We start from the raw sequence: 15,988 nt of genomic DNA on the forward strand, positions 1-15,988 counted from the left end.
TCTTACATAATCTTTGACCCAGGGTGATCAGACACGATTTGAATTGGGTCACGTACAGGTGTATGAATTGTTATTCAAATTATGTCACCATTCTCAGAAATGACCAGAAGCACGAAAGGGCATGGGATAATACAAGTTGCGGGAAAGATAATCAAGAAATTTATCAAAGTTTGTAATACGAATAACCTTGATATGGTAATCTACAAATTATAAGATACAAGATAATGTGACAGGCACCGATCGTTACCATTGGTAAATAAAAGACGTTGGGGTAAAATCAATTTATGAAGGGGTGGAGCGCCGGACAGCTACAAAGGGCATGTTTTCTGTACACTCAGTGGAGTGAATGTAATAAGTTTTGGCTTTAGTCCCCCATGACCACCAAATTATACTCGCCGCAAATGGTCATTTTCCTTTCTGATTGACAGGTTTCTAATATAGCTATATATTTGTCGTTGTGATCCGAGAGATACGATAATTCTAGCAAAACCAGAGGCATTTTCAGAGGGTTTCTTTCTGGATGTTTTATTTTTGAGTCAATATTTATCGATAAATTTGAGCAAACTAGAAACAGTCGTCTTATTATTTATAGGATTCCGTATATGTCTCACCAAGTATATAAGCCGTGAATTTTCCATTGAAAACAGAAAGGCTTTTGGAAATGATGAACTATTTCTTCTCTTGGTGCCTGTAAGAATTCTTGTGTCGAACTTTTATGGGCGCCGTACGGAGCGACGTAAACATAGTTTTTACTTTAAGCACCCTCTATATACACAACTGGGATTTTATTTTTAAATGTGTGGCAAGAAAAAATAATAATTGATTTTTGTGGAGGGGTGGGGTTGGGTCGGGATTGTCCTCTTTTGTTGTCGACATTACACAAATGCAGAGAAAGTTTGTAGTGAAATAAGCATTACAGGATATTTTGTTTTTAAAAATCCCCGTGTACTCTAATATACTTATAGCACTGATTCATATCGTGTTAAAAGAACATTTGTTTTAGTTTATCTTACCACACCGACGTTTCTTAGGTCGTAATCTAGTTCTTTCCGTTACGTTTTTCATTCCATTTTTCACTTCCTCCAACACCAAGATCTCAAGCTGTTTCCAGTTTTAACCTACAATGAACACCCGACATATTACATGTACAAAAGCCCGACACATATAAAATTTTCTTTCAAAAAACAAATCTATTTAATTTCACAACTTTACATAATAGTCTAATATCCGTTATGCAATATAAGTTTGTTTTATGTGGATATATTTTTAAATTCTCGTAAAAATATTATAAGTTAAATATTTCTTAATTTTAACGACGTGTCCATTGTTATTTTTCAACTATGTCTGATATAATGCTTGATGTATGCTCATAACAAATTAATTGAGAAATGGAATTTCACACGTATTCAAAATTTACAGAAATTTTTTTTTTTTTTTAAACAAAACTTGAATAAAATAACAGTGAACGGGCAATTCCCATTTTGTGCATGCGGTATATTCAAATTGTATAGCCTTTCCACTGCCAATTTTTTTTTTGGTCAACCATGTTTACTTTTTAAAGGTACATTGTATTAAACAAAGGCTAGTCATAGGCCTTGGGCTGAAGATTAGATTCGCATTTCAATGTGAAGAAATAAAATAAAACTGGGGGGGGGGGGTAGGCCCATCCCTTATGATTAAATAATGATACACCCCCCCCCCCCAAAAAAAAAAACCAACCTAAAAAAAACACTACAAAAATACCCTTGCCCCATCCGCACCCCCTCCAATTTCTGTGATATTAGTTGTTTGTGATGGGAGTCTGTCTTCAACGAAAACTAAACTCGCCCCCCGTATATGTCCGCAACACCAGTAGACTCTAGTGATTTACTTTCTAGTCCAGCGAGATATTTTTCCTTTGTCAGACGATATTTTGAAAGGTATAAGCTACGTTATGCCTTAAAAACTTTTCAAGTTGAATTTGTGTCTGCTAAAATAATCACATTGGAGTGACGGACTGAAGTCATATTCGTACGCGAGGTCGCGTAACGAATTTATGTCTCGGAAATATCAAGATAGTAATAGCACGCGCGTTGGAGAGTCTGATTTGGATGGGAGCACAAGCAAATACACGAAGAGTGGTTATACGGTAAATCAAACACACTTGTCCAGTTAACTAGAACTTGCTCATTGCGCGTAGTGCTATTTGTGAGTTGAGTGTGTAGAGGGTTAGTCCTCTAATCACAACAAAACTTGGAGGGCTCGGTGACTTAGAGCGCGTGGATTAACTTCAACAAACTGAAGAAATGTCCGTTATACGTGTTCTTGTGTTTTTAGTAACTTTTTTGACAGGAGTACGTGCTTGTCCTACCCGTTGTCTGTGTTTTAGGACTACCGTGAGATGCATGTTTTTACAGCTAGAGACCATACCGCAAGTTAAGACAGACACAACTATATTGTGAGTATACAAATCTTTTACTCTTATACTTGGTTTGTCTTAATACCAGTAATAACAAGGTTTCATTTAATAATTCCAGTCGTTTATGAATGAATTAATCATAAGAAATTAATGAATGTAGGCCTATTGAAGATACGATTATATTGAAATAAGGTCTACACATGTAAATTTTCCAATTTACTTAGGGAAACTTTACCTCTGAGCTAATGAATTAAGTTGGGTTTGTATAGAGTTACGTGTTCTATTTTCAAAAATGAATAATAAGGCATGCAGTTTCCATATTATTTGAACTTACACGAACTAGGGTTATACCCTGCATATTATAATTGCTGTGAGTTGATATGTCAAAACGTACACATAACACCCATTCTACTCATTACACAAAGAAATTCAATGTGGTGTATAACTTTTCTGTGTACTCAGGTATACCAGTATCTCAAGTCTACCAAAATAGCCTAATATTTATTCTGATTACTGGCCACCACATGGGTTAGAAATTACAATTTTGCCTGGGTTATTAATATACAGATTTAGAACTTTATTTATGATTTTTTTTTATTTATTGTGTTTTAAAAAGAACAATGTTTTGTGGTAAGTTTACCATGGGTGCTGCAATTTGAGAGAAATTTTATTATGTCAAATGGAAAGTGGTTGTCTAATTTGTAATTTTAAGAACACAGACAAATAACAGACCTGCAAAATGTTCCCACTTGTATGAATTCAGTTTAACACAGCTGAGGGCACCATAGTGGCTCAGTGAGTAAGGCGCTGACTCACAAACCCGGATGGCCCGATTTTTATGCCAGTGTTAATCGCAGAAATTCCTTAGGATTTTACAGAATGGTTCTTCCTTTATCAGTAGAAAGCAAGAATGGGTCTGAAAAGGAAAAGTGTCTAGTCGTTGAATAGACCGAAAATCCAAGGTCCCTTGTATACCATTGGCAGAACCACTGATGGTTCTAAATCAAAATAAGAGTAGGCCATAGCTATAGTTACTAACCAGGCAAAATGTCACATCACATGACATGATGATCGTTCATCTTCATTAGTTTATTGCATTACAAATTGGTAAAGTACATTGCTCAATCTTGGCACAAACACAATCTTCTGTAATCATTTATATGTCTGTATTATACTGTACAGTATTTAGCCCTGTATAAACCACATACACAGTCATACATCCATCAATATGAACCACTCTCATACACTGATACATGTATCAGTATTAACCATACATATTCATCAATGGTACCATGTACACCTGTAATATACAATAAAAATATTAATTATAAATATCAATATACATGGGACTACTAATACTGTATATTATAAACTACTGTATATTATAAACTGTGTATTCAACAATATACATGGGACTACTGTATATTACAAACTGTGTATTCAGCAATATACACATGGGGCTACTGTATATAATAAACTGCTATTCAACAATATACACCAATATACACACGGGACTACTGTATATTTAAATGGGTGTATTCACTAATATACATGAGACTACTGCATATTACAAACTGTGTATTCAACAATATACATGGGACTACTGTATATTATAAACTGTGTATTCAACAATATACATATACTACTGTACATTATAAACTGTGTATTCAACAATATACATTGGACTACTATATATATTACAAACTTATTACACAATAACTCACAGTGAATATGCATACCTAACTTTTATAACACACAATATTTAACACTGTTTATATCATATTGTCTAATAACACATCATGGATCACAGTTAATAACTTCTAACAAAATTCGACTAGAAGTAGAGACTGGTGGTGTGCATGGTGCATGATGCATGACATGCTTACACAGTCTATAAAAGCTGGATTCATTTCCCATTTGGTAATAGCTTCAGCAATTGTCATACAGGTACATGTACTTCTGTGTATCACCCATCATTTCGAGTACATCTTATAGCACTTCTCACATCCATGAAGTGAAGTGGGATCATCAGCGACAAACAATTCCTAGTGTGTTAAAGGCTTAAACATTGGGCATATTTTGGTCCCTAGCCTTATGTTGTATGGTGTATGCAGGCCTTAAATATTGGACAGATTCTGGTGTCTTGGCTAATGGTGGATAAGACTTAGTGGTGTGCATATTGTAGGGCCATGTCTATACAAGTTGAGCCGCTCTCTCTTTCTCTCATATTGTTGTACCACACTAGACTATGATTATAATTATAGTGAATAAATTTAGTCATTGGAGGTTGTATATAAAAATGAGGGTATATCAACAATATAGTAATATGTTATTCTCAGTATGAAAGGATCATCCCTTTATCCTCTCTAGTATACACCCATGGATATTATTTTTGAAAAAAAACCCTCATCATTTCTGGTTCATGTTTGGATTATTATTTTATAAACATAGTAGTAGTTATAGTAGATTAAGTACATGTTATGACTATGAAATGAAGTTATGATAAGTAAAGCTAAATATTTAGATATACTACTCACCACTAGTCATACTGTTTGGAATGTCATATATTTTTTATACTGAAATTTTTTCATATGTTATATTAATGATATCATCATCTTCCATATTCCTAAAGCAATGGTTACAAGCTTTATCAGGTTACTATTTGCTTCTATAACAAGTGGGTCAACATACAGTGGCATATTTAGGGACAAGGGTATTGGTTCATTAATTCTTTAATGAATGGAGATTTGCTTAACAGTAGGTGGTGTATGCCCATATTTATTAACACAGTTGGGGCGGAAAAGTAAGCCCCATTTCATTTCAGCATTTAAGGGCTTCTGTATAGCATTGGTGTTAGGTTCCTTTAACAGGGTATAGTTGTATTCATCTGAGCTGACGTGGAATTATATTAGGTGGAGTATGTATAATTTTAATGTTGTTGTCAATTACTCCAGGAGGGGTTCTTGATTTGCAAACAGGGTGACAAATAATAATAGGTGTGAACTGGCTGACATTTGTTGAATTAAGTTTAAACTTTAAGCATACATGTACATTGTATTTTCTACCAGACACAGATACCAACGTGGGGTAGAAGGGTGTGCATCCCAATCTGATTAAAATACAGATCTATATTTCGTTTCGTTTTTATACGCCCACATTTAAATGTGGGCGTATAAATGTGTCCGTCGTCCACAATTGCTTGTGGACGCTCTAGAGGCTAAAGTTAATATTCGATTGACTTTAAATTTATACACAGTGTTTAAGTACTTGAGACAAAGAAGCCTATTGATTTTCAGCGATTTCCGATAATTACTGCCAGAGTTATGGCCCTTGATCACTTCAAAAAATCTTGTGGATGCTCTAGAGGCCAATGTTAATATCCGATTGACTTTAAATTCATACACAGTGTTTAAGGTTATGCGACGACGAAGCCTATTGATTTTTAGCAATTTCCGATAATTACTGCCAGAGTTATGGCCCTTGCTCACTTTGAAAAATCTTGTGGACGCTCTAGAGGCCAAAGTTAATATCCGATTGACTTTAAATTTATAATCAGATTTTAGTGTATTATAAATGTTTCATTACCGAAAATTAAAAATATGCGACAACTCTTGTTGACTGCCCGGACGATTTAGCTGCTGTGGGCGTATGTTTCGTTGCCTGGCAACCTATCTTTTTATACTTTCGATGGCCTACACTACATGAAGATCTGACCGGTTGTAGCAATAGGTCGCGTCAGAGGTCATAAGAGCGGCTTTTGACCCTATGATGTCAGACATTTGATTAACCAATCAACATTTATGTTACTAGTGGATTACCCACAGTTCGTGCAAAACACGCCTAAAGTTCGCTGTAACAGACTGTTTCATTGGCTAATTCCTCACACCATTCAGAACACGTCAATGATAACAACTCTTCCAGATCCTAGTGTAGTAAAGACAAGTAAAACGAAATTTTGAACTATAAAAACGAAACGAAATAGGATCTGTGTTTTAATCAGATTGGTGTGGGTCCAGTGTCCAGTCATCCTACTGTTTCTGTTTATATTTATGGAACATAATGTCACTACATTAGGAATGCTTATGGGAATTAACACTGTTTACAGTATTATAATTATATTTCCATCACCAATTTGCAATATCCCTTTCCTCATTATTTAACTGTTAGGTTTTCAACATAATACACTTTCTCAAACTATTAATTACCGCCATAATAGTAGGATTGTTTTCTGGGGGTGGGCGGATTTTAAGCGAGACCATAAAAACAACCTTGGTACCGGTAATTTTAATTACCTTAAAAGGTAATAATTTCGTATTGCTCTGCTCAGCTGCACATATAAACATAAAATGCATTCATAGTTTAATAATTCTCTTTTATATTTTAGTCTTGCTTGACTAAAATATACATTATTTATTATAAAATGTTATAAAACCCCAGTAAATAAAATTTGCGTATCTTTGATTTATTCAAAATGTATTTACCAAGACGTAGAATAAATTTTGTCTTTCTCTTTTTAAATCTCTTTTTGATGAAAATATTTGACATTTCCACCCATCAGTGAGAAAGGAAAGCTATGCCACTGACACCAACCCAACAATATTACATGTCACGTGAACATATTATGTAATGATGTAATAATGTAACATTTAACAATAAATGGCACATTTCAGTCCAGTTTGTTTTTTTATCAGAGAAATCACTAGAAATGGTTCCAGATTTATTTTTCAGTCTCTCTTTGCTCGGCAACACTTTTTAGTTTTTAGTCCACTTTGTTTTTTTATCAGAGAAGATACAAGATAAAAACCCAGATTTTCTTTTCATCTCTTCGCTCAACAAAACTTTGCTTTGTACCCCTCTTTTGTATCCGCCTTCTGTCTGCCGATTTAGAACTTGCCATAACATTTACCTTTATATGATAAGATTTAGTACATGGTTAAATTGACCTGAGGAAAACTACCCAAACATCTGTCCTGTATTAAACCAGAAAACAGGTTTCATAGTAAAGCTAGTCAGAATCAAACTGACTGTGTAATTAGATGTTATCTTTCTCTATGCTCACAATAATAGTGTGAGTGTGAAAAAAGCCAACTTCAAGCTAGCCTAGGTTCAGACTGGGTCGTTGTGTTTCAGCTAATAAGGTTAAGAAATTCTATTGAAAGGGAATCCCAGGGGCGGATACGGGAGTTTTGAAATGGGCGTGGATATGATAGTTTTGCCAAGCCTTGCAAGACCAAAATATATTTGGACCTTTTTTCCCATCTGTATCTGCTCACACATGAAATCAAGGCACAAAAAAATTGAAGTCGCGTTATAGCTGTCATTTTCTTCTTAATATTTCATGGTAATTATCCATGTAATTATATGACAAGTGTATGAAACATGCTTTTAAGACTTTAATTAAATTATTTTGATCAGTTTTCTATAATGCTTATAGTGGCATGTTAATGCCTAACATACTAGTCTTCCCCCCCCCCCAGATTCTCAGCTTTTACCCATTGATATAAGATATACCATGTTAGTCCCAAATTAACCAAGCATATACCTTCATTACCAAATTAAAGTAATATTAATAAGTGCACAGGAGGATTGTAGGCGTCCACTGTGGATTCCATTTTATTTTACATCATACAAAGCTTAGTGTTTGATGCTAAATATCATAGAAGTCTGACATCTAATTATTTATTTATAATATAGTTGGTTACTTGTATATTCAAATGATTATGTAATTACACATTTATGTATATTAGTAAACTTGCTGGGATTTATTAATTGAGGAAACTAATAACACATGTTTGTTAATAGAGTTTAAAGACCCTGATGTGTAGTGTATTTACATGTAAGTGTGTAGATCTGTCCAGGGGCCGTAGATTAGTGGATACATTCTAGATTCTACAAACATTTAATAGAGCACTGCTTCAAGTCTAATAAATCTGATTTTCATAGACATTAAGCATTACTAAAGAAGTCTGATTTTGTGAACATTTAGAAAATGCAACTGTAAATCTAGTAATAAAATAATTAGGTTTGCATTATAAATATGGAAATAAAAGTCTGCCACTGAATGGTTATCACGAATGACTTAAAACAAGGTGGATGTGGTGGTAGGCACCTTTCGCTCTACGGGTCCCCTTGCTTCCCTTCATTTGTTTGAAATAAGCATCCTCAATCCTTACTAATTGATTTTAAGCCTAACTGTAAGTTGTTAACCAAGTTCATCTGCAGATGGAATTATTGAATGAGATGGTTAAGATATTTATATCAAATTGTATTTATGCTTCAGCAAAATGGAAAATATAGAATTGGACTAATTTTTGGGTAGAGAGAGTAACCGCTAATACCTATAGTTATAATAGACACATTCTGTAATAGATTGACCAGAGTGCACTTTTGGTTATCAGCTTCAGTTTCAGTACAGAAATATTTATCTTCAAATATGTCATTCGACACTTTAGTACTTGCCAAAGGTGAGCGGAGTGGATATTAACTTCTACCTTTTGTTTGTTTTGTGTGTGACTTGCTGTCAATAAAGGGCTTTTAGCAATGATCTTAATAACTTCATCACCAATGACTATTTTTTCAGCCTAACTACAAACATTAAGTGAAGGCCCCACTGCTGGGTTTAACCTACAATTTGTTATAGTTGGGTTTATATTTGGTTAAAAGGAGATGCTGACGTTCACATTTCTCTGCATGATACTGCATAAACTTTTCACCTAAAGATCTGACAAAACTAATCTCTTGGGGATCAAATTAAGATTTGCAGCAGCAAAAACAATATTTCTGACCGTCCAGTAATTTAATTTTTTTGGCCCTGTGAGAATTAACCATAGACAGTAACCAACACGTGTTCATAAAAGTTCACAGACAGGAACTAGATCAACTTTTACCTGCATATATTATATAGTTCTACAACACAACCCTGGCTTTGACAAATCCAGCCAGATCAGATGGGAACAAACATTAAACTTAGATATTTACAGAAATTTCTACTATCTTTGTGACCTTATTAAAGAAAGTCTATGACCATGTGTTGTATAATATTGGCTCCAGTAGACAGAATGAGATGACAGTAATCTGATTACGTTGACAGCAGTAGCGATCTTTCTGAAACTCAACTTGAGTAACTTTTCCGACTTTAGGACTGTCTTTGGTTTTTAGCTGTTTGGGCCAATCTTACTGTAACTCTACATTTTTTTGGACCAGGAACTGGTCGCTAAGCGCTACACTTCTTGTTCTTTTTGGAGTGACGCTCTTTGAAAAGCCTAAGGCTCCGTAAGTTCATGTCTGATCGACATGAAAACTAGCATGCTCCTTCTTTGAACATCAGTACCTGATCCATAGCATGATCATACTTGTTGAATTTATGAGTGTTAGTAAATATTCATATTTTCAAATCACAATATTTAACATTTAGATCTGCATCTGCACTTCCATGCTCAAATTGTTTGGGTTCACCAGTGCACAGAATAAATTTGTAAATTTAAAGTGCCACGCACAGTTATCTTCAACAGCTAGCAGTGATTTCTTATCTACTATACCGTTAGGTTGGAGGTTAGAGTTAACTACGCATGGGTAGCTTCATATTCTTTATTTGGTTCTTTCACGCTTTTGATAACACCGACACTGCATGAATCCACCGTTTTCCCAGGAATGTATAACTTATTGAGTACTGGGCATGTCCAAAGTGCGCTGGAGCCAACCCGTTCAGATGGCCAAGATGAACCAAGTTGAACAAGTCGCGAGCTGGGGTTTTAAACTTGTTTATTTGCCCCACATTGGGGTTCAGGTGACTACGTTAAACTGGTTTAACGATCCCCAGGGTTTTTAAACCAGTTCAACTTAAGTGTCTAAACAGGCTATACGTATGGTCTGTTTAATCCAGTTACAAACTGTGAACATAAGAGCTATAGGGCATTGTATATCTGTTGATAAAAGGCACAACAAGGTACATCATTTTCATTTATTTAAAAAGCAAAAAATATATGCATTATTTTATTGCAAAGACTGTTATGATTAATAATTAAGGACATCTGAATATAAAAGACCTTCATGTACATGTAGAATGAGCTTGTATAACTATATTTGTTATTTCTATGTTTGTCAAAGAGAGATAGAGATGGTGGTGTTAAGTCAATAGAAACCAATGTAAATTTTAAATGATCAAAACTAGAATAGAATGATTTAAATAAATTGGGACCAGAATCTTTCTAAATGAAAGTATGTTTTGAATGCGGATGATCTTAAACTCTATATTTAACATTTATTCTGACATGTTGGGACTTTAATTGACTAGAAATGAATTTAGTGTCAGAGAAGTCATTATAGATCCCATCTAGTGGAATCTATTTTATATAGATGTTACATCGGTATCAACACATGCCAACAGTTTTACACTCACTTAACCCTTATCTATCTTATCCTAGTTCAGTCTACCATACATTCCAACATCTTTATTACTTCTATACTCAAATATCATCAAATCCTTACCTATTGTCATCTTCACAATGTCAAGGTATTATAGAAGACTTTGTATACTACGGTGAAAAATATTTCGGAAAATTTTAAGATATATCTGAATCAAGACAACATAAGCAGGCCCGGATCCAGGATTTTGTCAAGGGAGGGGGGGGGCATACATTGGAGCAAAGGGTAATCATCAGAGTGCCGCATGCCCTAGTGGTTTGGTGTAGTGCCCAGAGTCTTCGTCGCAGCCTCATTCCGAAAGCAATTGTATACGTTGCAACCTTAGGAATTGTTTGGCCGGAGACAATGCGAAAATCATGTTTATATCATCTATTAAAGAGCAGATATGTGAACTACAACAGTAACAAAGCAAACGAAAATGAAAATCAACTATGTCACATATCAATAGTTGATGTTATTGTCAGTTATGTCATCATTCGAGTATGTAGTTTTTTTGTATAGGAGCATACATGATCGTTGATCAACAAACGTGGATCCACGCCTGCGTTGGAGAAATAGCTTTTGTTGTTATTGTAAAGATGTGAGCTTTGGGGAAGCGAATAACCTGAAAGGAAATCCGTTGTTGGACACAACTTGGTGCTCTTAGTGGATTTATTTCACTGGATTATTAATTGCATCAAAAAGAGACAGTCCCAGTCTGCAAATGCCAAAATATTGAGAAAGGGTCCAACTCAAAATATTGAGAAAGGGTCCAACTCAAAATATTGAGAAAGGGTCTAGTTCAAGTTATTGAGAAAGGGTCCAACTCAAAATATTGAGTCATTGTTTGATTGCATGGGTTACAATCACTTACATGTACCACTATAACTTAGGGCAGACATCGCTATCCAGTAGCTTGGTTTGGATGAACTTATTGCCATTCACTGAAAGTTTGTATTTCAGCAGAAAAAGTCCCATTGAACTTTAGATAGTTATAGAGAAATAGGATCTAGGTTTGTAAGAATTTTAACCCATTTGATTCACTGAAATATATCTGGGATGGCTTCATAAACAGATGTGGGTCCAGGGGTGGGGGGCAGGGCAGGGGGGGTTGGGGGTTCCCCCCCCTCCTTTGCTCAGCTACATAAAAGAATTGTAAATGAAGTAAAATGAATTTGAGTTTAACATCCTATTGAAGGAAAATAAAAAAATTGTAAAACAACACTTTTAAGAGAAAGGTGTCACAGTTGTGTGCTTTATCCTTTATCATCAGATGGTGGGATTGGATGCGCATTAAAGCGCGAGATAATGATATAGGCATATGTGATATCACAATTAACGCTTTGCATCAATGAAATTGAATCACAATGTCATCGTATTAAATCATAATAATAATTGATGTCAAACGGGGTGTTATATTTCTCTTTCAAAAGCTCAGTGTGTATGAGAATACGCCAAAATGACAATAGAGACCATGTATTTCTATTTCTCAAAAAAAATTCAAGGCGGGTGGGTTTTATGGGGGAGAGAACCCCCGGACCCTACCTTCCCAAAATACATTGTCACAGGTAGCGGGCAAACCCCCTCCTGCAAAAATTCCTGGATCCGCCCCTGTTTAAGTAAGGTCCATCTGAAAGTCAATTTCTAAAATCACAATTTATCATAGAGATGTTAATATCTTTATGGGTGGCACGGACAACTTTCCAGAGAGGGAGTGTACAATTGGTGTCAAACCGCCATCAATTTAATGTACCAGGTATTTTGGTCAATGTAGCGACAGAGTTCATTGTTATTCAAAGACACTATACAAATTACTTTCCGAGTTGTGAATACCATAGGTTACTCTGTTCATATGTGTAAGAAAGAATTTGACTGTTGTTGTTTCTTTTGAAGAACCATGCTTGGTTGAAAGGCTCATCTATGTGTGAATGTTATCTAAAATCGGTATGTCAATCTAGAAGTCAGATTGCTGATAAATGTGTAAGATTAATGTCTTGTAGAGAAATGTTTTACACATTATGTTGAGTATGATAATCAAATGTTAACAATAAGGTGATATATGATATATCTTTGTTAATAAAGATAGAGTATAACATCATAGTGTGTGTTTACATAATTAAAAAACACCTTTTTATTTTTTTTATTTGGCTTGGTATGTAAACTTTCTATCTATAACCTATGTTATCGCTTTGTCATAGAATTAGGTTTAACGCCACGTCAGCACTTTACCTTACTTTTTAGACTAAGGTAAGATTAGTTTGTATGTGTGCACTATGTGTATAATAAACCAGAGATTGTTGTCCCAAATAATCAGGCCCCGGGTTCCCAAAACATTCTCAGACATAAGGATTTATTAAAAACTGTTCACCTTATTTTAACTAAAATATAGCCCCTTATAAAATACAAGTATCAAATACATCAATAACAATCTATATGCAAAGATACCTTTATTTCTCATAAACAGTGATTAAAAGTTGAGTAAATTCTTAACTTAAGTCTGAGAATGCTTTGTGAACTTTGTGCCAGGCCTTCAGATTACAGTTTTAATTGTACATGACAAAATGTAAGGCTCTACTGAACTATCGCCTGACATTTTGAACTTTGTGCCAGACATGTAGAAAAAAATATCAATAAAACAAGATAAATCGGTGCCGGACAAACTGACAGGCACTAGAGGGATTGTGCCTGACAGAGTCTGAATTTGTGCCGGACAATGTCTGTGACAGATGTCTTATTTCTAGGCTTGGATATTATAGACCTCAGTGTGACAGTTCACCGACACTCTTTGAGATTCCAGCTGTCAATCATTTTTTAACCTGTGCAACCTAAGCTTAAATATTAACATAACCTCAGATTTTCATTCCATCTATATGACTAGATATTTACTTCTGTTATCAGCTCCTCTGGTGATAGCTGAAGCAGTGACTTCACTTGTGTGCTTTTTCTTTTAATGGTACGAAAAACCAAGGTCTATCTGTGTACATCATTGGCGTGCTGGTAAAGAACCAATGAGAGTGTTAATTGAAAAGGAGAAGACCCAAACACCACTGTCTGAGAAAAACTTCCAACCTTGTTTTGCAAATGTAATTTATAGAAACAAAAGATACCACATATTTGTCTCATATTGACCAAAGTATTGCGTTGACTAGAAATTGTATCCAAAGGACCTTTGAAAACATCTATAGTAGTTGTGAGCTTTGTATTAAATGTCATGAATTTGAACTTAAAATCCCGGTGAAAAAGAAATTTGAAATATGATGTCATCGTTTTGATATTAACAAGCCCACCCAGTTTAAAAAAAATAAATCTGTAGTTATCTATGACATATACCTCCTTACCCATAAAAAAAAGACTCACTACCAAGTACATCTTCTTTATTATCTTGTTGAATGTGAGAGTTGAGAGTGTCTGATTGTATCAATAATCTAGCACTATTAAAAAAACAGGAGGCAGGGATGAATGTTTACCATCAATTAACTACTTCCACTGATACTGTTCCTTACACATGTAAATATACATTTAAAAAAATCTTATTACAAAGACTCCAAATTTGGCTTTGTGTCAAATGTATACCTTTGGTGATAATTTATGTCTGACAAAGTCTGTAACAGGTGCTCCATGTCCAGGCTTACAAATAAAATTTCTGATTATTTTTATACAGAATCCAGGAAGGACTGTGCAAAAATGTTTTATCTGCACTGTGTACCGTCCTTACATATATTATTAATATTTTGTCTTTTTATTTTCATTCTGTTTTTAATACCCCACTTTATCATACCACAGTAGTTTTTGTGCAGTGGTGGGATTTACTGACAAAACCTGGTTGTTGCTGCACTGGCTTGAATTGGCAGGTCACTTGTATTCATATATATATGCGGGCATTATTATCAATATATTTGGAGCTTTTTTTCCAGATCAGATTCCTTTCAAACATTATGCCATTCTCATAATTGTAGTTGTCACAATCATTGTCAACATGAAATGTTAAACTCAATTATATTGTCACTATTAGTTGTACAATCTCTTTGACTGTTGTATTCTGAATTTAATTTTAAATTACTAGTCATTCTTTTTTTTTTTTGTTCTCTTTTATATTATACATGATTTACCAGCATTTATATATGGCCTATATTTGTTTGTTTTTTTTTCCTCCCTGAGAATTTATGTTTTTTTTTGTAAATGGGTTAATCTACCTGATTTTTGCATGTTAATTCACCACCAAGCTAAGTTTTCATCACAGCTTCAAATTATATATATTGCAATTAGATGCCCAACAACAAATGACCTGTACATACATGGTCATACGATGCTATTGAACTTGCCCGTAGGTTGTAACATTGTGAAATTCATACAACTGGAGCCCAGAAAAATTGGGGGGGGGGGGGGGGAAGACGACTAACATTTGTTACATCTGTAGTGAGTGGAAAATGAATGACCCATAAATCCCCCACGAAATCATCCAGACAACTCTTCCCCTTGTATCGAAACCTTGCCTCTTGCCTTATTATGTTAAACCACTTGACCAACTGGTCCCCCTCAGATATGATGGAATCAGAGCACATGACTTACAAATCTTGGTTTAGTAGGTTATAAATATGTTTTATATGTAATGGTAGATGTATGTGAAGGATGAAGTCGAACACTCCATGAATTGATCAAAATTTTTGGGCACCAATGCATATGAAGCTAACAAAACGGAATTGGTTGAAAGATACACACTTTGAATTCCCCCCCCCCCCCAAAAGGCATCTTTGACCCAGTAAGCAAAGGTCCTTTGGTCCTAATATTCAATAACGAAATAAAACATTAAAACTGTCATGAAAAGGTGGATCAGTGAGGTGTGTTGGCTCAAGCAACCAGGAGGTCTAGGCTTTGATCCATTTGTAGGCCGAGACAGTTTATCAGGGTTTTGCAGGATGGTTTCCCTGGTCAGTAGGGTAGGATGAAGGGCCTCGCAATGAAATGCATCTAGTCGTTTGGATGAAGCGAAAAGCCAAGGTCCACTGATATACTCAGTGATGGGAGTGTAAAAGAAGCCTTGACGGTCAGCATTCATTGAAGAGTGGGTACTGTACTTAAGAGAGCCTTAAGAGAACCCTTGATCATGAGTAGTTTGAAAACATCAATAGTAGTTTGAAAACATCAATGTCTGGGCCAAATAAATCTGAATAATGTACTGCATGGAGA

General features: G+C 35.0%; 1 protein-coding gene across 1 annotated transcript in view; it reads left to right on the forward strand.

The window, feature by feature from the left end:
- Window positions 1-1,932: 1,932 nt before the first annotated feature.
- Window positions 1,933-15,988, forward strand: part of LOC126818652 (peroxidasin) — a 42,647-nt gene continuing 28,591 nt past the window's right edge. The window contains exon 1 of the mRNA XM_050546177.2: window positions 1,933-2,437. Coding sequence (XP_050402134.1) covers window positions 2,286-2,437 — 152 coding nt within the window. The 5' untranslated portion in view covers window positions 1,933-2,285. The remainder of the gene's footprint in view (window positions 2,438-15,988) is intronic.

The sequence above is a fragment of the Patella vulgata genome, chromosome 4, assembly GCF_932274485.2.
Source record: "Patella vulgata chromosome 4, xgPatVulg1.2, whole genome shotgun sequence".
Classification (NCBI taxonomy): domain Eukaryota; kingdom Metazoa; phylum Mollusca; class Gastropoda; family Patellidae; genus Patella; species Patella vulgata.